General features: G+C 40.5%; 2 protein-coding genes across 2 annotated transcripts; one reads left to right on the plus strand and one right to left on the minus strand.

Moving 5' to 3' along the window:
* Positions 1 to 227: 227 nt before the first annotated feature.
* On the plus strand, positions 228 to 4310 carry LOC115593595 (heart- and neural crest derivatives-expressed protein 1). Its single transcript, XM_030437179.1, has 2 exons — positions 228 to 1038; positions 2735 to 4310. Exons 1-2 carry the CDS (start codon positions 559 to 561, stop codon positions 2828 to 2830), a joined length of 576 nt encoding a protein of 191 aa, XP_030293039.1. The 5' UTR covers positions 228 to 558; the 3' UTR covers positions 2831 to 4310.
* A 1831-nt stretch (positions 4311 to 6141) lies between these two features.
* Positions 6142 to 16625, minus strand: sap30l (sap30-like). Its single transcript, XM_030437180.1, has 4 exons — positions 15864 to 16625; positions 13331 to 13453; positions 12841 to 12939; positions 6142 to 9254 (listed from the first exon to the last, which is right to left on the minus strand). Exons 1-4 carry the CDS (start codon positions 16047 to 16049, stop codon positions 9126 to 9128), a joined length of 537 nt encoding a protein of 178 aa, XP_030293040.1. The 5' UTR covers positions 16050 to 16625; the 3' UTR covers positions 6142 to 9125.
* Between the last annotated feature and the right edge of the window lie 5249 nt (positions 16626 to 21874).

Genomic DNA, 21874 nt, shown 5'->3' on the forward strand with positions numbered 1-21874 from the left:
CTGAATATATACGAGTTTTTCCGTCATATGTGCACGATTGTGTTGTCAGTAACCAACTCCAACAAGCAGATATTGGCTCCGTATGTAGCGCCGTGAGATTATGGCACCATAGCGCATGTTATTCCAAACCTCTCCAGACACTCCTCCCATCCTGGGCGCTTTCCTCTATTGGCTGCCTCCTCTCCACGCTGACATCCAAGTCATATAAACCTGGGGGCCTCACACCTTCATCGGGGTCAAATTTCTTGGGCAAATCAGAGCAGAGTCTCCAGGAGAGGAAGAGGCACGAGTGGAGCCCAACAGCGCCGAGACTCGCTCCTTGGAATTATAAACGTTTTTCACGGCCTGTTTCACCTCGGCTGAAGTCGATCTCAGAATGGCGACGATGTAAAAAGTTGGTGGTTTTGTTTGGCTTGACTGGGGAGGATACATGTTTAGGTCTTGAATGAGTTCTGTTGGCTGTCGATCCACGAGCAGAGACCGTTGTGGGGCAGCAGCAGAGAGAGGCCGAGGGCGACGGACAACACGGCAGCGAGCACATTCGTCATCCCGCCCAACATGAACCTCATCGGGGGCTACCAGCATCACCACCACCTGATGCACGAACCCTTCCCGTTCGTGCAGCGGTGTCACCAGGACGCGCCCTACTTCCAGAGCTGGGTGGTGAACCACGGGGAGGTGCCCCCGGACTTCCAGATCCAGGCGCCGTACCCGGCCGCGGAGCTCGGAGCGCCCGTAGCGACGCACGACGCCCGACTTGAGGGGCTCCAGGCCGGGATGGGGAAGAGGAGGACGTCGGGGCCGAAGAAGGAGCGCCGACGGACGGAGAGCATCAACACAGCTTTCGCCGAGCTGAGGGAGTGTATCCCCAACGTGCCCGCGGACACGAAACTGTCTAAAATTAAAACTTTACGCCTGGCGACCAGTTACATCGCCTACCTGATGGACGTCCTGGCCAAAGACTCCGGGGAGACGGAGGGCTTTAAGGCCGAGATTAAGAAATTTGAGAACCGGGATCTGAAAAGAAAACGAGAGCCGGTAAGTCGAGGAAACTTCTTTTTTTTTTTATCCAAATAAACTCCAACAAGAGCACTTCAGTAGCTCGGTAGAGTTAGTTTATTAACTTTACATGTTGGGGGCTTTATTGTTATTGTTGAGGTTTTATTTTTCTGTTTTAGCCCCAAAATTTAAAACTAAATCTAGTTAACATGATTTTATGATATTCTGTCGTCAGTTTTCTGAATAATTTATAAAAGTCCCAATTAAATTAATATAAAATTTTATTTTTAGCCAATAATCTAACTTGACAGCAGAATAAAAGTGCAGCATTTTATATTAATATTTATGTTTTTGTGCGTTATGATCCATTAGAGTCAACACTGCACCTCAACCATCATTTATTATTTAACTGTAATAACCTGTTGGTAGATTTAGACCTTTATATATAACTATAACTGAATATAACTTACGTACATTTACTGACTGGAGTACAATTTTGAGGTACTTGTACTTATTGATTAACTCAATTTTTTTTTATTGTACTGTACTGTATACCACTTTTTACTCCACTACATTTATTTTATAATTAGTTATGATAAGAGCGATCTTTTTCTGTTTTGTTTTACAGCAAATTTTACTTGAACATAATTTAATTTAATTTATAGGCAATCAAGTTAAACAGAACACTGACTCCAGAGTAAGAAGTGTATACACACATGTTAAAATATATTATTAACTTACTGCTAAGTACTTTTGATACATTACATTTAATGTCAGATACTTTAAGACTTTTACTCAATCACTTTGAGTGACTTTCACTTTCACCAAAGTAACATTTCACCACCATATCTTTACTTTTACTCAACGTATGTTAACTTTCACCAACACTGTCCCTCTGACTGTAACGTGGAAATAAAACGGCCCCTTTTTTAAAACACCTCCAACCACATAATGGCAGTTATATCTTCATGAACAGAAAGGAAAAGGGTTTTAACGCCATGGCGCAGAATACAACGAAATTAGAAGACACATATAAAACTCACACTCAGTAAACAAACATTTAGTAAACAACATTACAGCCGAATTAAAGGTAGTAAACAGTAGAATACTACAAGAGACTAACAATCTAGAAAATGAAATACAATAAAAAAAGACAACGCAGTATGTGTTAAAATATACGTTTATTTATGTGTTGCTGCACCAGAATAGTTGCAAATAAATGTAGTTAGCCTTTAAAACAGCATTTCCTCTCATATGTAACGCAGGTCGCCAATTCAAACCAACTAAAATTCAAAGTCAAATAACAATTTAGTTGTTTATTTTTAAATGTGTATCATTATTTAACACCATATTAATTGACGTAAAAGCCTGTTTTGTTCCCAATTTAGTTCATTATTTTGGTTAATGAAAGCCCGTGATGTCACGGCGGTGATTGCGTCACTGAACCCCCCTTAACAACAACACGTATTATTTCAATATTTTTAAGATCTGCTGAAGTTTGGACTAAATTTGATCGTCATTTGTCTATTATTTGCATCACATATTGTTAATTTACGTGTTTATTTCACAGTTAAATGCACCAAACTCGACTCCACAGGGCGCCGAGGCTCTCGGAGGAGTTATTAGCGTGATATTAATACGTCCTGTAGAGATATTCATGTTGAGAGCGGCTCTCAGGTGGAGCTCTGTGTGTCTGCTGGTGATAATGTGTTGTTTTGGTGTTTTGGTGTTGCAGACTGACGGCCTGCAGGACTCGTTAGGAGCCGAGAAGAAGGTGAAGGGCCGGACCGGCTGGCCGCAGCAGGTCTGGGCTCTGGAGCTCAACCAGTGACCCTCCTCCTCCTCCTCCTCTTCCTCTTCCTCCTCTTCCTCCACCTCCTCCTCCCAGACTCTGGATTGAAATCAGATAAAAAAACCACTGACTGTCTGAACGTGAACACACCGCTGTGCGCAGGCAAAACGGAGCGAATTCAAGGACAACACGGACACAAAAACAAATGGATGGACAGTGATGTTGCTCTCCTCCTCTCTCCTGACTGTCGGTGTGTTATTTGTGGTATTTCTGCTTTTTTTTTTTTTTTTTTCTTTCTTTCTTTTTTTTGATGTTCCCACCCCTCCAGTACTGTAGACCAGATGTTGCCACGGTGTCATAAAACATCTGTCTGCCTTAAACAAAAAAAAAAAAAAAAAAGTAAAAAAAAAAAAGAATAGTGTTTTATCTGGCGGAGAGTTGGTTGTTTCCGCAGGAAGAAATAAATAAATTATAAACAAATGAGAAGAAGAGTGCATGTTGTGATCTGACAGGAACGCCATGGCAAAAAAAGAAAAAGAAAAGGGAATTTATTTTTTACATGTTTTTGATTTTTAGATGAGATAAACGGGATGCAGCGGCTGGATTTGTGTTTCTCGGATACTTAACGGCGGCACAGAAGAACATCTGAGTGTTAATGATCCGTGTAAATTATCTGAACTATTAAAGAATTGGTTTAATTCCGCTGTGAAATTAAATTATGTGAGCATTAATTGTGATATATATTCTGGCCTGAAAGACATCACACCTGCATCTTAAACAAAACAAAAGTGTGTTTTATTCTGAAATATTCCTAAATCAAGGCATTGACCTGCATGCGTTTTCTGGCAACTGGATTCGGATTTCAGCCAGACTACTTTAACGCAAGACGGAAATAAAATTGAAAAATAAAAATATAAAACACCCAGAGCCCGAAAACAAACGGTCTTTCATGAGCAACTTATTCTGTGTCATCCCGCTGAATTCGGCTCAGTACAGACATGTAATTAGCACATTATTATCCCACCAGTGTTCCTGTACTGCGGCTGTCGTCTCCTGTGTAGAAAGTGATTGAACCGACTGAATCTACCTCACTGTCCTCTGAGAAGACGAGCACAGACTGAACGATGACGCACAGCTTCTCTCCGACGTGTAAAAGAAAAACACTCAAAAGCATTCAAACATTAAAGGTTTATTGTTGTGCGACATGTGGATGGATGTGAAGTTATATTAAAGTTCCGTAAATAAATGGATTATTTTATGACACTGCAGCTGAAGTGACGGTGCTTTGTTTTCTTCTTCTTCTTCTTCTTCTTCTTCTTCTTCTTCTTCTTCTCCTTGTCTCATGTAACGTGTGTTTTTTCTCTGATGGGGAATTAAACGTCCCAAAAACCAGCTGATGTTTCATTTACAGTGATGAGATGTAACTGTGTACATTTACTCAACTGTGGCGCAGTTTTGAGGTATTTGTTCTTTATTTGCCATCTTTTTAAAAATATAACTAAATCAATAATTATCAAAATACGTGGATTAATGTATTGGTTACTCTTTGCAGCTCTACACACAAATATGTTGAAATTCTTTAATACCACTGATGGAGTGTTACTATATACATTTACTCAAGTAGTACAAAAGTACAACTTTGAGGTACTTGCACTAGTTTCTTATACGTTTTGCTTGTACTACAGTTTAATACTACACACTGGAGGCCAATATTTGACTTTTTCTCACGTTTCGCTTTTTATTTGATAACTTTGGTTACTTTTCAGATTACGTGTTGCATCAGAGCCGAAGAAGTGCATTTTGTAATTAATTTATTTTATTGATGATCAGATATTTTTAGAAAAACAAAAATAAACTTAGTTGATAATCAGAAAAATCCTGAAATCCTTTTTGAATACATGTATAATTTACTTTTACATGTACCTTTGATGCCTTAATGCATTTAATATCAGATACTTTCAGACTTTTACTGGAGTATTATTCACCAAAGTGATATTTTAACACAATATCTTTACTGTTACTTAACTTTTCGGTACTTTTTACAACCCTTTTTTTTTTTGTTTTTTTTTTTTACTTTTTTGCTTTTATTGGTGTCACCTGAAAAAAATGAGTTTATTAGAAAATCAATCACATCATTTCATAATTATTAAAAATAGGAGGTAATTCTAAATTAATTTAACTAAATCCCAGAATACAGTTTTCATCATAAGTACTCCACGGTCACAATTTTTATATTTTTTTTTTATTCCACTTTAATTATTATTACTATTAATTGTTAGATTATACATCTGAATTTCTCACTCTCTTTAATCGTACCAGTTCTAATATTAATTTAAACAATTGAAATTGAATTATAACTTATAACCAGTGTCAGAGCTGTTATTTATGTGTCCCTGCTCTCCTGGATGTGTTTTCTATTCTGAGAATTAATACCCTGTTCAGGTCAGAAAACTTTTACACAATGTTTTATCTCTAACATCGCGTCGAATCCTCCTCTGCATGCATGTAATATTGTATTCAATGCATCTAATAATTACAAAACTCTCTCTCCAAATGGCTCGAAGATGTTCCGCAGTGATCACTGCTGCAGACTGTGTAAACAACTTTTATAATCTTAGATGTTAACAGCAACATTCATTCATTCATGTTGTATCTTCATGTTGATTTGATTCTGTTTAGAGGTCAGGGATGTTTCAAAGTGCACCTACATTAAAAGGAGAGGCGACGCTGACACCTAGCGGTCGAACGCTGTTACTGACACAACACAGCCTGAAGAAACTAGCAATCACTGGAGCTGCAGTGATTAGTTGATTTAAAAGGCATACATTGCAAACTATTTTGATAATCAATTAATCGTTTAACTCATTTTCAAGCAAACATTTTCTGGTTTCAGCTTCTTAAATGTGAGAATTTGCTGCTTTTCTTTGGTAAATGTGGAGTTTGGACTGTTCTTCCGATTTTTTACAGACTTAACGTAAAAAAAAAAAATTCATACTGAAAATAATTCTTCCAGCTAGATTCTTCACCCACTGTTCCTTTATTTTGTGGGAGGTAAAAATGCTCTTTAAATGATATCGGATCCATTGTTATCAATTATCGTTCATATTCTGGAAATGGTGGACACGTCAGTCAATTAAAGGAACTTGGGATCCTCGTTATTACGACACAACGGGTGTTGAAAAAGTTCAGGCATCCTCGACGTAGAAAGACAAATCCAACCTGGCTGCATTTTTTTACTCGTTCTCTCCAACCTTAACTTCAAAACTTACGATCATGATCATATATGTCGATAAATTCAGTGTTAAATCAGCTGCAAACAACCTGTGAATGAACAGAGAGGAGACTGCTGGTTCTTTCTGTACAATACATTTATTATTAATATTATCATCATCATTAGGAGCAATAAGCAGCCATATTTAAATATGTTTTTTTTTTTTCTTCTAATACAACAATTAGGTTAATGTGGCCTGGCCTATGTGTTAATAAAGTCCGTTGTTTATCTACATGACACTAAGAAACCTACAAGCAAAACTGAAAGTATAACAGACACTAAAAAAAAAAAAAGACAGCAAAATAATTAAAAAAAATAACCCTGTCAGAAGAAGACAAACTCAGTGTGGTGGACAAACTTAAATACAGAGTGTGACGATCCGATCTGTAAAATCAACAAGACAGAAGTGGAGCTGAAGAAGTCGTCTTTGACCTGCAGCAGTGCATTAAGAACTGTGTGTATTCACTTTTCAGCAGTTTTGGATTCTTCATATTAAATGTTTTCTGTTCAGCTGTGATGGCAAGTGACCAGAAGACGTCAGTGATCCCAGCTGTGACCCAATCCAACAAATGATGATGACCTGACTAAGCAATTACTCGATGACTTGTAATGTCGATTAACAATCACAAAGACAATTTGTCAGAGTGCAGAGTCACCACGTTAAATTACAAAATGTGTGAAACCACTTGAGGTGCCCAATTAGATTTGTGCTGGATTGTTGAGACATTTTAGGGATGTACATGATTTCACAAGATTATTTCAAATATGAATAAAAATGGGGGGGGGGGAAAAAGAGCTGGAACGATTAACTGATTAGTTGTCAGTTATTGAAATAATCACCTACATTGTCATTACAGTCGATATTCCCCAGCGTTATTGGCTTGTCACAGACGTCAGCGTATACGTTTTCCAAAGCTGACCGGTATTAAAACTTTGCTTTTTAGAGATTACAATGCAGAAAAAGATGCTTGAGGTGATCAATGTGAAAGTTTAAAGTTGCTAAACTGTAAAATATCCTGTCCTCGTGTCACATCTTGTTCACAAGTGTTTAATAACCACATGTGTGTCTATTGTCTGGTGTCGTTCCTCTCTCTTGACTTAACTGAATATTTTTGGGTTGTGGATAAAACAAGACATTTGGAGGATGTTATCTTGTGCTTTGGAAACCAGATTTCCCTATTTGGGGCATTTTGTAGAACGAACAACAAATCAATTAATCAGTTGCAGCTCTAGTGGAAAAAAAAAAAAAGAATGTTTTTAAGATCTCAGACAACTTCTACTGAGCTTGTGTTCAGGCTGATGTCGAGGGAGGGCGTGTAAAAAAACAAACAAAAAAAAACATTGAATTTGTTTTCTGTTGAGTCAATCAACATTTGAGACGTCGTCCTCTATCGACACTGCTCTTAAATATTAAAAAAGACGCTAATAATTACTCTGACATTCCTATCACACACGCTCAAACACACGCTCCACTTCAAGGTGGATAAATCAAAAAATCAAATACGCTGACGGACACAACTTTATACAACTTAAGGCTGAACTAAAGAGAAAAAAATGAAAGGGAAAACAAAATAAATCAACCCCCACCACCTGCGACGCAGAGGAAATAAATCAGTGTGTGTTTCGGACCAGTCGCCGGAGATGAAATGTTGGCAGTTAACATTTCTGCAAACCTCGCATACAATTTCAATTAATTGAATTTCCACACAGCGCGTCACGCTACGTTCAGGCGACTTCCATGCAGGGAAGCAGAGCGGACAGTGTGGGAGTTGTTGGCCCCAGTTCAAGTCTCGTGTTTCAACATTTGTAAGCGTGAAACCACTGGATTGAACAGTTGACATAATCAAAAGGTGGCGCTAGCATTTGCACGCAGTTGGCCTTCCAACAGTTTTAAGCATTGAAGCTTGAAACCACTGGATGTTTTTTTTGCGGGGGGACCGCGGCCATTCGACACGTGACACGACGAGATATTTTTAGGAGACCGTGGGAATATTTCCAGCCACGACTGTGATGAATAAAACAGGTATCAGAAGCCATACCATGTCCTTCAACCTAACCTAGGAACCTAGTTTATCATTTTAATTTCAATACCAGTTCAGGGGATATACTTGTGAGCCTGAACCTGATCAGAGCATAAGAAATGTAAAGTTTTAACTCATATGTGGTTTTGCAGAAACGTACCTTGCCAACGTTCACTCTGGCGATTGGGTCGGTGTGTTCAAACGTACATAAAACAGCTTTTAAGAAGGTGAAGAGTGAGTCACAACCAGATGCTACATCATTCACCACCATCCGTCCATAAACGCGTCACTTCTAGTTGGAAAAGGGCGGCTAAGAGATTAAAGATCAGGACTCAGATCAGCGTCCTTTTGTTTATTTTAGACATTATTGAAAATTAAGGTTTATATGTGAATTTTGTGCAACTAAAGGAGTAAACTGACCCTGAGTCCTGAGGAGTTTGGCGCCCTTTTCAGATGATTCATTCATTCGCAATAAAAAACCAACTCTTTATTCCGCCCCAGCACTCCTTCCTGTTTGGCACAAGCATTCCTCGTGGTGAACGTGTTAACAGTCAAATCGGCAAACAAAACAAAAAAAAATACCCCAAATTACCAGAGAGTGTTTTGTTTTTCACTCTTAAGGCAGCTATAATCGTACATTGCATTCAACCAAGTTACGTAAGATCGGACGCTGTTCTTTTGTACATATTGACAGGTTACGTTACAGCATGACGACGTGAAACCCTGCAGACTGAGTCCTGGTCCTCGACAGTCTTTAGGAACCGGGCTTTAGCGGAGCAGAGGAAGAAGGGGGGTGAACCGGAGGAGAATCAACCATCGTGGCGACGTTTAAAGAGGACAGAATGAGCAAAAGCGAACTCATCCCGCCCTCGGTTCTCCTCCATTTTTCCTCAGAGGACAACAAAGAGTCTGTGTCTCAGAGGAGTGGGACGGTGACAGGGGAGCAGGAGCTGGTTGCCGGTTGTTGCCGCTTGCAGTGTCCAGGTTTCGTCACTGTGGTTGTTGATGACTGTTGGAGCTGCAGTGGTTGATGTCGGGGAGTTTAGTCCAGCGGTTTGCCGCCGTCGCCTTTCTGGTCCAAGCGACTCTTGCTGCTCTTCACCATGTAAATAAAGTAGGTCAGCGTCTCCTTCTCGTTCACCGGGATGTTCCTGAAGTGACGACTCACCGTCTGCAGGAAGAGGAAGGACAAGAATTTAGAAGGAAATCTCAGTGTGCATATCTCATACAGATCTGCATAGCATTCAGGAATTGACAGGTGTTTTAAGGAAATGGGGATCAATTTTAGAAATCGGTATTCTCAGCACATCGTCGATAGCTTCACAACATTGGTTAGCTTGGCGCAGAAGATGGTGAACACACGAGGAGTTTCCATGGCATTTGTAACTTTGTAGCCTGATACAACACGTCTTCAGGCCCACACAAAGAACTAGCAGCGTCCAAGACCGACTGTTGCCTCACCTCATGTCGTCCGCATCTCAACCAAAAAGGCTGCACTGAAGAACATGCAACAGCCAACTAGTTCCTGTGTTCTCTAGTTTGTAATCATCATTCAAAAAAGAGGATGTAAGAGACTCAGGAGTTCTCTAATCAAGAATATGCAAAAACAGGTAAGAATCATGGATACTACAGCTACAGACTCAAGGTGCTTTTTCTCATTCTCGTCTCGTGCACTTATTCACTCAGCTGGACAGCCGAGCACTGTGATTTCTCTCACTGTCGAAAAGCTGCTGTCAAGAACCGACCAGTTTCAATGGTGCAGGACACACAGCGAACACTGGGGCCACAGGTGCTTACAGATGGCCAGGGGTGAAAGTTGCACTCTGGTTAAGTTTCATCAAACATCAATTTAGCCTGTGGAGAGATTATAGAGCGATACTTCCACAATCTCAACATAAGTACCATCAAAGGAAAATGCCACATAAAAAACTGTTTGGACAAGTTGGCGGATTCTTTCTGCTTCAACATTTGACAAGTTCTTAAAAAGCGGCTAAAATCTAGGGATCGGATCAGACCTGATATTGAGCACGTCACATTATCAGAATCCATGTTTTTTGTGTTCGATTGCCAGTGCTGATCACAATTTCCCAGAGCCTGATAGGACATCTCCAAATGGCTTATTTTGTCCAACCAACAGTACAAAACGTAAAGACCCTTCAGTTACTGCCTGAAATAACAAAGAAAAGCAGCATATCGTCATGTTTAAGATGCTGGAACCAGATAATGTTTTGACTTTTTTAACCTGGAAAATGATTGAAAACTATATATCAAATTATCAATTATTTTAATTTTTTACTGGAAATGTATATTGATTCCAAATATCATTTATCAGAATCTGCCCTGAACAAACATACACCAACAACTGAGAATCCTCCAGCAGGAGACATAAAGACGGCACTGAAGCCCGGCTACTGGTTGTTTGGATTCAGAGGATCTGTGTTTTCCTCTCTGTGCTCTGCAGCCTCTGGTCCTCCTGAACGGGGCTGAACTGGAACAGCTGTAACTGGTTTTGGCTGTTGACTGGTGCTTTATTAATGATGTGAGAGGCTCATTAATAAGAGCGCCTGAACCTGACTTACAGCCGGGGGGAAACATTCAACTTACAGCCCAGTTTCATTCATTCATTCATTCGTTCGGTCAGTCCTACTGCTCGACAGCCGAGTCACATCCGACCCCGCCCTGCCGCCACATACTGGGGGTATTTGTCAGGACTTGGGCTGAGCCAGCTGCATCAAGTCCACCTGTCAATTTGGCAAATTAGTCTAACAATCTCCCCGTGACCAATTACTGAGGCATAGGACCTGTGACACTACGTATATCACAGTAAATGAGTATTATGGAGCTGAGAGTTGAGAAGAAAGAGGCTTAATGAGGGCAGCCTTCAGTGTTACACAATATGAACTAGACGGGTTATTAAATCCAAAGAAATCCTTAAAAAGAGGAATCCAAGAAAAAATTACCACAGATTCAATTTTTCTATTTGAAAAGTTGTCAAAGTAAGTTTCTGTTGCTCTAAAAAGGACTGATGAAGTTTTTATAAACCGATGGTCACCACAGTGGCTACAATTTTTTATGACATTGATTTTTGTACATCTGTTAGCAAATGCCCGACTGAACTGTATGCATTACAACATGCTGCAGCATGAGTAACAACGTCTCATGCTGTTGCCATGGTTACCATCACAGCCTCAGCACGAGACCTACAAAAAAAATATGACACGTTCAAATCCGAAAGGACTCTATAGACTCACCATGAACAGGTCACACACTTTTTTATCCTGCCTGATAATGCAACATTGCTAGTTAGCTGACAGCAGCCAGTGTGCCGCAGAGACCTGTGGTGTGTTTAGCTAATAGAGCTAACAGCTAATCACACAACAGGACTGAAAGCTTCTGTTCAGAGGAACATGAAGCCTTAAACAGCAAAAGTATGCAAAATTAGATTTACACACTTTAAAGGGATATTCCGGTGTAAATTTAATCCATGGTCTAACACACCGTGAAACTGTGTTAGACTCCCTCTCGAGAGATAAAGTTTGCAGACCGCTAGCTAACCTAGTTTTAGCATCCTCAGAAAAAAACCCCATGACAACAATACACTGCAGTAAATGGATCCAAATATAATACCGCCATCAAGAAGCCACAAATAATGCTCAGAACAGCACCAAACCTCAGTAACATTAGAAACAGGGTCCCAGCACATATTTCGAGGCATCAAACATTTGATATAGTTGCCGTATTTGTCGGAATAGATAAACAAATCTCACCACCCAAGAAGCCTCCTTGTTGTGGGGAAGCCCTGTGAGTCGATTACCGAGTCCCGCAGTTCAATAATTATCATTACTGCGGGACTCTACTGCACTCGGTCGTTTCTGAGGATGCTAAAACTACGTTAGCTAGCTGTCTGCAAACTTTATCTCTCGAGGGGGAGTCTAGCACAGCTTCATGGTGTGTTAGACCATGGATTAAACTTACACTGGAATATCCCTTCAAGCATTTTCAAGTGACTTCATCACGTTAAATGTGATCGTTTGTGCTATAAACAACCAAAATGATGTTTCATGATAGCATGACGATGATTTTCTTTTGATACAAGGCAAAATGTCCATTGTCTTTTAAGATTTATAATCATGTTTAAAATCTCATAGCATGTAAATTGTCTGATTGCAAAAACTTCCATCACACTCCAAGGTGACTTCTTCAAGTGTCCAACCAACAGTCCAACACTCACACACAAAATATTCATGATAGTATAGAGGAAAAATCCACCAAATCCTTATTTCAGCGGAGCAAAAACCAGCAAGCTTCTGGAACTTTTGGCTTGATAAACAACAACCGACGATTACTCTAATGTGGCACTGCATCCATTCAAACAACAATCCAGAAGTAGCAGCAAGTTAAGTTGTGTTGATCTTTCTACGTATATTTTGTTCTCCTCTTATCCTTTCGGTCAAAACAATGCTTTTAACATCCATAAATGCTGGTAAATTAAGATGTATACAACTTATACGTTTCGGGCTCGACATTTAACAAACCCATCCCGGACTGTCAGTGGGCCATCAAAGAGCTCTACCTGAACAACAGGTGCTCTTTGAGGACCAGGCAGTGTGCCAAAAAAAAAAAGTAATTCTGACATATGGTTAGGTTTCCGAGTTTCACTGCTGAACAAAATGGCAGGACAGCGCAACATGCACAGTACAAAGTACGAGACATCCATCACGTAGTGGACAGCGTCTCCACATTGATTCAGTTGTTACCTCTGCCAGCTGGGCCTTGTTGAGTCCGGGTCTGGTCTGCAGCTTGTAGTGTCGCTTGTAGCGTCTCAACGTGTTCACCTGCAGCTGGAAAAGATCGACCTGAACACACAACAGACACAAGAACGCAGTCAGTCAGTGAATTTTGATATATGCAACTTTTCATCCATCTTGAAAACATTTCAATGATTTGCTGCAGACTCTCAGAGGACTCCTCTGTGGAGAAACTGGGTCATCGCAGCCATAAACACTAAAAAGCACAACTAAGTAGAGGACAAACATCATTATTATTGCTCGTTTTACAAGAAAAATAAAATATTTTCCAGTATTAGTAATGACGGTTATGTAAGCACGTTCAAACAGCAATTCCACCATGAGTTGATGTTTGAAGGCGCCCCATTTTCCGTCACTATGTTTACTTTTGTTCCTTTGCAGAAAATAATCTGTTGTGCTTAATTAAAATGTATGTGTTAAACATTTCGGTCGACATTACCTCCGGCACCTCCACATCATGATCAGGGGACTCTCCTCCATCGTCGCTGGTCTTCCTCTTCCTCTTGTTGCGGACGCTCTGGATGAAGTTCTTGTGGAAGTCGCAGATGTATAAGTGCCGTACCTATAAAATAGTGAATGAGTATTAAATCTTCATTGTCGATTAATTTCTACAGTAATGGATTAGTTGTTAGGTGTATAAATGTTTTGCCCACAAAAGATAGTCAGTTTGTCATATTCACATTTAAGAAACTGGACTAAGAGAATTTGTACTTTTCTTTTAAAAATAACAAACAGATTAATAAATCAAGTATCAAAATACTGATCATATTTGGTAACTAATCCATAATTCTTTGCAGCTTCACAAACAAGTATGTTCTGAAATACTGGTCTTGATATAATAACAGCATTTTAGTACTGATGCCAAAATGTGTTTTCTTCCTTGAACAAACTTCAGGAATGTTAAAATTCAGATGTATAATCAAACACAGCAGTGTTAAATGTTGTCTTTACATACGCAGCTCAACATGAACTGTAACAAGATAAACTAATAAACAACTGGCAGAGCTGCATCTTAAAACAGGAAGTGTGTAGTCGAAGTGGTTACACACAGGACCTCAGGGTTTTTTATAAACGATGCAAACCCTAACCCGATAAAAAAATAGTATTGAGAATCGATTCCCTGCCCTATTTACAGGTAGTCTATAGTCAACAACTTGGATTAATTCTGTCCTCCTGTGAACTCGTGTGCATTCATTCCTCTAAATCACAACAAGAACATGTGAGTCGACACGAGTCGCAGCAGAGCACACACTGAAGACAGCTGAGCTCACTCCTCCGGCTGTACTGCTTCAGCGGCAAGTCACAAAGCTTTCTATGAATCTCAAAGCAGACTTTCATTAAACATCCATCCATTCAGGGAAGACTCTGCTGTCTTACGCAACATGGAACATAAATAAAGACATTAAATCTACATTTGGTTGTTTGGATGTCGGGGGGCCCCGGGGCAGAGTTTAGCAGAAGACCCCTAACGACAGACCCCCTGGTTCTTCCAACTCTTTGTGCATTGTGTACGCATCCTGCTGCCTTTAAGTACTCATCAGGTACACAGCACACAGCAGATTACACACAGCGGGAACACAACCCTGCCCCCAGCTCTGCTGAGTCTGTGTGGTGAGTTAATTAAAAGGCGAATACTGTCCAGAAAACACAACGCGAAAAATAAATAGAGGTATTAAATCTACATTTGGGTGTTTTGATGTCGGTTAGCCCGTCTTTCATAATATTCTGAATGTGTTCTCTGGTTGGATGTGTACATTTGTATGATGGACTGTTTAAGAAAAGGGAATTAAAACAAGCTTAAGCACTAATACTGTAACTAAGGTTGCAGCAGTTCAGCGTGTTATGAAACCTGCTGGTTATTAACAGTGTACATTTGTTCACCTGCATTATTGATCTCTGATGCATTAGTGTTGTTACAATATTTTTTTTTTAATGAATGGCATTTTATGATAGAATGTTTTGTTATAAGTGTCTGACAACATTTGCACGATGATTGCGATAAAATTGGTTTATATAATCAGTCAATATATCGATATTGGAATCTTTAACTTCCCATTACCCCTATCTGCACTGGCTCCAAAAATAAAGTAGCAGTCGGGCTCCAAAAATAAGAATAAAGTGATATCCCAACATCACTCACTAATTTTGAGTACTTAAGATTTATGAGTCCTATATAACCTTATTATAATTCAAATGATCACCCAGAGGGAATCTCGTGACTTCTGAGGGCCTTGGGGGTCTGAGGCCTTTGGATGGTTAACTTAAATGTCTCTGTCCCAGTTGTCTAATTCAACAAGTTTCTGTCGTTATGTTCTTGTAAGGCACACAACACGTGTTGGCCTGACAGTGAAAGTTAACACATCTTCAATTTAAAAACAGTGACAGTGGGGGCAGAAATGAGGAGGAAACTCGGAAAAATCACCACGAGGAAAATAGTTCCAGGGCGGCGTTGTGTTAACTTTAAGCTAACGTGTGTGTAATCTGAAGTATTTCGACCAACGTTTAACTGCTGGTAGTTTTAAATGAGGCCCCTTTGAGATTGCTGGTGTTTAAAAAAAAAAAAAAAAAAAACATGGTTAGCTTCCCTGGCAACAGCCATTTTATGAAGAGCAGCAGCGGCGGAGGCGTGTTGGAGGAAACTGTTGCTGGAAGTTGATGTTGTCCTGCACGTCGTCCGTGTAGCTAGCTAACACAGCTAACGTTAGCCGGGGATTTAAACCGACTGCGAACAGATTCAGTTTCAGACAACACCTTCAAATCACAGCTTATGTAACACCAACAACAAGATGAAGATCTTTATGTGCTCTTTTGTTTATTCGTGTTAACTGACGCCGTCAAGCTAACTCGCGTTAGCTAGCTGACAGCTGTGGAGTCTGAAGTTTCCCCAAGCTAACTTTCAGCGATCATCTTCCACTCACAGTCACAGATTTCTGTGTCAAAACAAAGCACGATTGTCTTGTTATGTTACTTACGCTCTTGTCGATGTCCAGTTTGAGTTTCTTCTGCGATATGCTCTTCTGGATCCTCTTGCTGAAGGAGGCGTTTCCAGCTGACCGGCCGCAGCGCTCTCCGTCCTCGATCAGACAGCAGCTCTGCCCGTAAAACGGCGGAGCAGGCGGTCCATCGTGGCTGTCTTCCTCTGTGCTGAACCCATTCATTCTGTACGACTGTGGTGCTCTTTGCGTGGCGATCAAAACAATAAAATAATCAGCAAAAAGCCAGCGTTATGTTAGCTAAGAAGTCTCTTGTTCACGCGTTGCCCTTTTGTGAAAGGCAATCCGGTAGCGTTAGCTAGCACGGCTAAGTGGCTAGTTCGCGAGCTAACAGCCCTGGATGTTTTATCCCGGCACCGGCGACTTACTTCGAAACGTGACAACCTCTGTTAACAGACATATTCATACCGACCTCCGGTAGATTCACACCGCAAAACAGCTGCTGCTAACGTCAGCTAGCTCCACTGCTAGCAGAATCGCAAGGTGGCTGAGCTGCCGCTAACGAACAAATTCCTATGGTGAGACCGCCGCCGTTTGTCCCCGCAACAAACCACTACGTTTCAGCAAGACTCGCATATGACAACAAACTCATACGATACCGAGTTAAAGGGCGACAACCGGCAACAACAGATGACACAACTTTGGAGAAATCTCGTATTTAACAGCCTGCACCTCAACAATCGCGGCACTCTTTCAGAACACCTCGTACAATGGACATGCTCCGTGTCTTTGGCGGAAGTTCCCGTCCTGGACGCCGATTGGCCAATTTCGCAGGAAGGCGGTACCAGCGTATAAATATTGGCACTCCATTGGCTGTAAGAAACATCAGTATCCTAACGGCTCTTCCTGCATCACTCGGTGTCATGTTTTGTACTATGAATAGGAGTTAAAGGTGGCGTCGCCCTCAGTTGAACTACAAAACAGAAACTATAAATAGTACATTTGTATCATCGACCAATAGGAAAACGTTACAGTGATTTTTATCAGCTCGACGTCTTGTTGAATGAATCTTTAATGGACACGGACGCACGAGATATCCACATTTACAGACGCTTTACCGTGAGATCGGCTCTCTGGGCCAGGCTGGTGAGACAGAGACGGTATTAATATGCAGCCTAATGTTACAGTTAAATGTTCACAACTTAAAGACTCCTCAGTGAACTGGCTCATCTTCCTCTGATAAACACAAGTCCACACGAACTCGCACATATCTGTTGACATCACCAGGATGTGATTCCTATTTTAACCACAAGGGGGAGACAGAAGTCAACAAATGGATATAACTCACGAGGGCTGACACTGAAATTCCTTCACAAACTGTCACTGTACCTGTTCAGGTGTTTTGTTTTTTCAACTATTGAGGCAACAGCACAAACATTATAACTGTAACTGAGGTTTAAAGGGGGATTCCAGCAATTTTGTATAGCTGGGGAGTGTCAGAAAAAGAAGGCAGCTGAGAATGAGCCTGACTGTTTTGTGCATAGAAATAGTCAAGTAAAAAAAAAAAAAAACACTGGATCCTACAAGTGCCAACCAATAAAAAAAACACAGTAAGTGACAATATAGTAAGGGTTATTTTCATAGACTAGAGCTTATACAGCTGGTTCTTTAGATTGAGTGGCACTTTCCACAATAATTACCCTGAAATTTGTACGTGAAATTGGTTGAGTCTCCCTTTTTTAAATTGTAAGAATCTTCAAAATAAAACAGCTGATATGAGTTTAAAGACATACTCTTTCAGAAGTGGTAAGGATCCAAGTGGCAGTTGATTAAATCATTAGCAAAAACACATCATTAAGGGTCCCACTATTAAAACATGCCAAAGAAAAAATACTTGATTTGCAGCAGGCCGATGGGTCCCTGACGCACCAGGCCGTCGGTCAGCATCTGTAGCCCTCGATTTTGCGATGCATCCCGCTGTGTCGGCACTAGTCAGCCCTTGTCAGTTGCTTTTGTAGCTGACTTTGCATGTTGAATCTGCAGCGGAAATCAGTCTGATTGAGCCTGTCGCTGTATCGCCATGATTTTACCTATTTAGTGTGGTTTACTTTGTTTTTTGGCTTTGCCTCTTTGCCAGTGTCATGTGGAACATTTTATCGGACATATTCTCTATTAGAAGTCGCTATATGAGTATGACTGGTGCGAAAATGATGCTGGTTTATCCCGATAGTTAGTATTTCAACAGTCACGAATCTTCAGGTTTTACTTTTTAAATATTGACCACCACCTGGTGGTATGGAGAGGTATTTCCTCTCACACAGGTACAGATCTTATGAGCTAGTTAGCCGTCAGCTGTCGTCTTTGTCGCCATTAGTTCTTGGTGCTTCTGCTCCTCGATGTACCTCCAAGATTGTTTCAACATATTTGGAAGGCCCTTTCCCATTTCAACATGACTTTACCCCTGGGCACAACACCAGATCCATACAGAAATGTTTTCCGCTGTGTGTTGTTGAAGAACAACCCCATCCCGCTCCTTTGGGATGAACCGGTATGCCACGCTTCATCATCCAACATCTGCTGCTCATGTGGTTGAATGTGAACAAATCACTGCAACAGGTTCCAACATCTTGTGCCTGGAACCAGAAACCTGTTTCGGCAGTCTAGATGGCCACATTCTGAGTTGTGAGAGTTAATTTGGGACGCAGCGAGTCAGCAAATCCAGAGAGAGAGCTCTTTAAAAGCCCACTTAAATGCGAAGGCGTCTGTTTTTATGCAGGTTTACTAATGATGCTCTTTGTTTGTTGTCATTTTGTCTAATGTGGTATTTGCTCTCATGTGCAAACTCCCTGCCTCATCATGCTCCCCTAATAGCCGAGCGAGGACGAGGATGTAATACTGAAGAGAGGAAGAGACGGAGAGAGAGAGAGAGAGAGAGAGAGAGGACCCTATAAAAAAATATTAAAGGAGGAAAGACAATTGGATTACGTTTTCTGTTGGTAATGGACCCGGGTCCAATAAAGACTCTTTAATGGATATCTCTGACAGGAAGCGTAACAGCCTGGTGTCTCTCCTCAGCCACGTAGGGCTCATGAGTGGACGAGAATACTGATTGTGTGCTGACTGATTGACTTTAAAAGTGGCAGATGATGGAGCGCAGAAACATTAACAGGTTTTTCACTTCGCAATTTAGAGGTTTATATCATCAGGGAAATGCTTCTAAGAGCCAATAACATGTAAAGTGGTCTCTCAATGTATTCAAAGTTGTCCCTGCGCCTCCTCTCTCTCTGAGCTGGTGTGACAAGCTGAGCGTTATATGACATCCCATGAGACCGGAGGAAATGGGCCACACTGAAGAGCAGTATTACTTCAGCCATGAATAAATCACAGCGGGCTAAAAGCTACCCCGGCTTGTGTGTTGTCAGATGAAATGATTACCAGATCAACATTTAGTAAAAAAATGTGTTTTAGCGCCGTCGGTCACAGAGATGATTAAAGTCGTAAAAAATAAAACACAGGAGGCGACAAGTGAGCGGATCAGAGTGTTCTGAGCACAGAAAGGTCCGCGGGAACGTATCCGGAGAGGAGGTGATCACGGTTTGAATGAGCAGCCTCTCAAACAGAAGAGATAAAGTAAGAATAATGAAGGAAGAATGAAAGAAAATGTTAATGTTCTTTAATCTTAAAAATAAGAAAACTAAAATGTTCATAATGTCCATTGCTGCAGCACCTCTGTTCACCCTCAACGCTCCTGTCTCTTTAAGGCCTGCACTCCTGAAAAGCCCAGTCTGCTCTGATTGGTCAGTTCTCACAGTTCTTCATCATCGTGATGTCACAACCTTACAGAAGTCCTGACGGATCGTTTGAAGCCACAGTATCTGAGAACAGGCTGTACGCAGCTCGCCTTGGATTGAGTTTGATACTTTCACAGTATTTATTTGGCACCTAGACTTATTTGTGTAATGAAAGAAGACGATTTACACAATATGGTGACAAAATGTTAGAGAGGTCAACAACTATCAAGCTATTAGTGCAGTTGGAAGCAAAACATTGCACTCAAAACTCTGCCCTGCTTTGTGTTAACAGACTACATGAGAGGCCTTGGCCAACTGTATTATAAAATATATTTTTAATCTCATTACAGGAGCCTGCAGAATTATTCGGAACATTTATTGATACACTCAGACTACAGCGCAAGTTGTCAAGTACTCCAAACAACTTTTTAAAAAGCTTTTTATTTATTAATTTTTTTAAACACACCACTGTCTGAAAACACACTCTTAGTGACGATATATGTACACCTATCCACTTTAACACAGGACGTTAACACTTTATAATAATCATTAATAAATGGTAAATGTTGTCTGCGACACTTTGAGTGCATTCAAGGAAAGATTGTCCAAAAGTATGTGCTGTCCCTTAAAGGAGAACTTCGGTTGATTTAAACATGCAGCTTCATTGCTCAAGCTACCCTTGACTTGCCAGTACCGAAGACGCGAACACATTTGGTCCAACCATTACAGAGCTCCTTGAACGGAGACTTAGCATTGAACGCTAACAGCATGGGGTCAGAACTTTGCACTGTGTTTTAAGCGTCTTAACATGCTCCACATCTCACACCAAAAGTTATGCAACATCAGCAGACACCTTAGCACACAGCACTGTAGCGTGTATGACTCAAACTGAATAAAAAAGTAGTTAAAACAGTGTGTTTGTGTAAGGAGCTACTTACCTGTTTGTTGACATCCGTGTGTTCCGGTAGCTAGACCAAACTAGCATATCCATCGAGTGTGCACTTAACAGGCTTAACAGGCTATTGTAAGGCTCATGGCTCATGACAGGCTGTAACATGGACATGTACATTATGAACATGTACACGAAAATGCTGGATTACGTTTCCGTCTCCGCCAGTGAGGGAGTAAGCGCACGCTCGACGGATCGACTAGTTTGGGCTAGCTACCGGAAGACACGGATGTCAACAAACAGGTAAGTAGCTCCTTGCACAAACACACTGTTTTAACTACTTCTTTATTCATTTTGAGTCATACACGCTACAGTGCTGTGTGCTAAGGTGTCTGCAGATGTTGCATAGCTTTTGGTGTGAGATGCGGAGCATGTTAAGACGCTTAAAACACAGTGTAAAGTTCTGACCCCATGCTGTTAGCGTTCAATGCTAAGTCTCCGTTCATGGAGCTCTGTAATGGCTGGACCAAATTTGTTCGCGTCTTCGGTACTGGCAAGTCAAGGGTAGCTTGAGCAATGAAGCTGCATGTTTAAATCTACCGAAGTTCTCCTTTAAGAAAATGTCATGTGAAATTGGCGTTTTCATATTTAAAAATCACAGCCTCACATTTGAATTGAAATCTTAATATGCTACAAGAAAAGTTACGCATGAATTTGACATTTTTACACATGAATCGCATGCATTCACAATGTGATTGGCATTTTTTTCCCCTGTAGATTAGAATTTCCACGCGTGGAAACATCACACATTTTCTTCCCACATTTTCATGTGAGCTTAAAATTCAACATGTAAAAACGATAAGCCAATCGTAAAATATTCACTTTCACAGTGATTTGCTTTTTTTCACAAATGCAAATTTCACCATAAGAAATTGAATTTTTTACATGTGAATCACATGTGTTGGTGTTGTATGTGTTGAGCGAGATGATGTAGTTTACTGAGCGCTTTCACATAATCACTTGAATAATAAATTAACTATGACTTCATTGACTTGGAAAATTACATTTTATATTGACAAACATCGTGTGTGTGATTCATGACACAATTCAAGCTGGATCATTAAATTATTTGTCTCTCTTCTTTTACGTTTTTCCAAAATAAGTTCACATGTGTTCCACCAGAAGATTGGAGATAGATAGATAGATAGATAGATAGATAGATAGATGTGAGCCCGATTGCTGCTTCAGATCCTCCAGCAGGGCTTTATTAATGGTTTTTAATAGTCTATTTTATGATTCATTGTCACTGTAAAGCAGGTTGTGGCTGTTTTAAAAGGTTCTATAAATTATTTATAGTCCATCCAGTCACA

The sequence above is a fragment of the Sparus aurata genome, chromosome 13 (genome assembly GCF_900880675.1).
Source record: "Sparus aurata chromosome 13, fSpaAur1.1, whole genome shotgun sequence".
Lineage (NCBI taxonomy): Eukaryota > Metazoa > Chordata > Actinopteri > Spariformes > Sparidae > Sparus > Sparus aurata.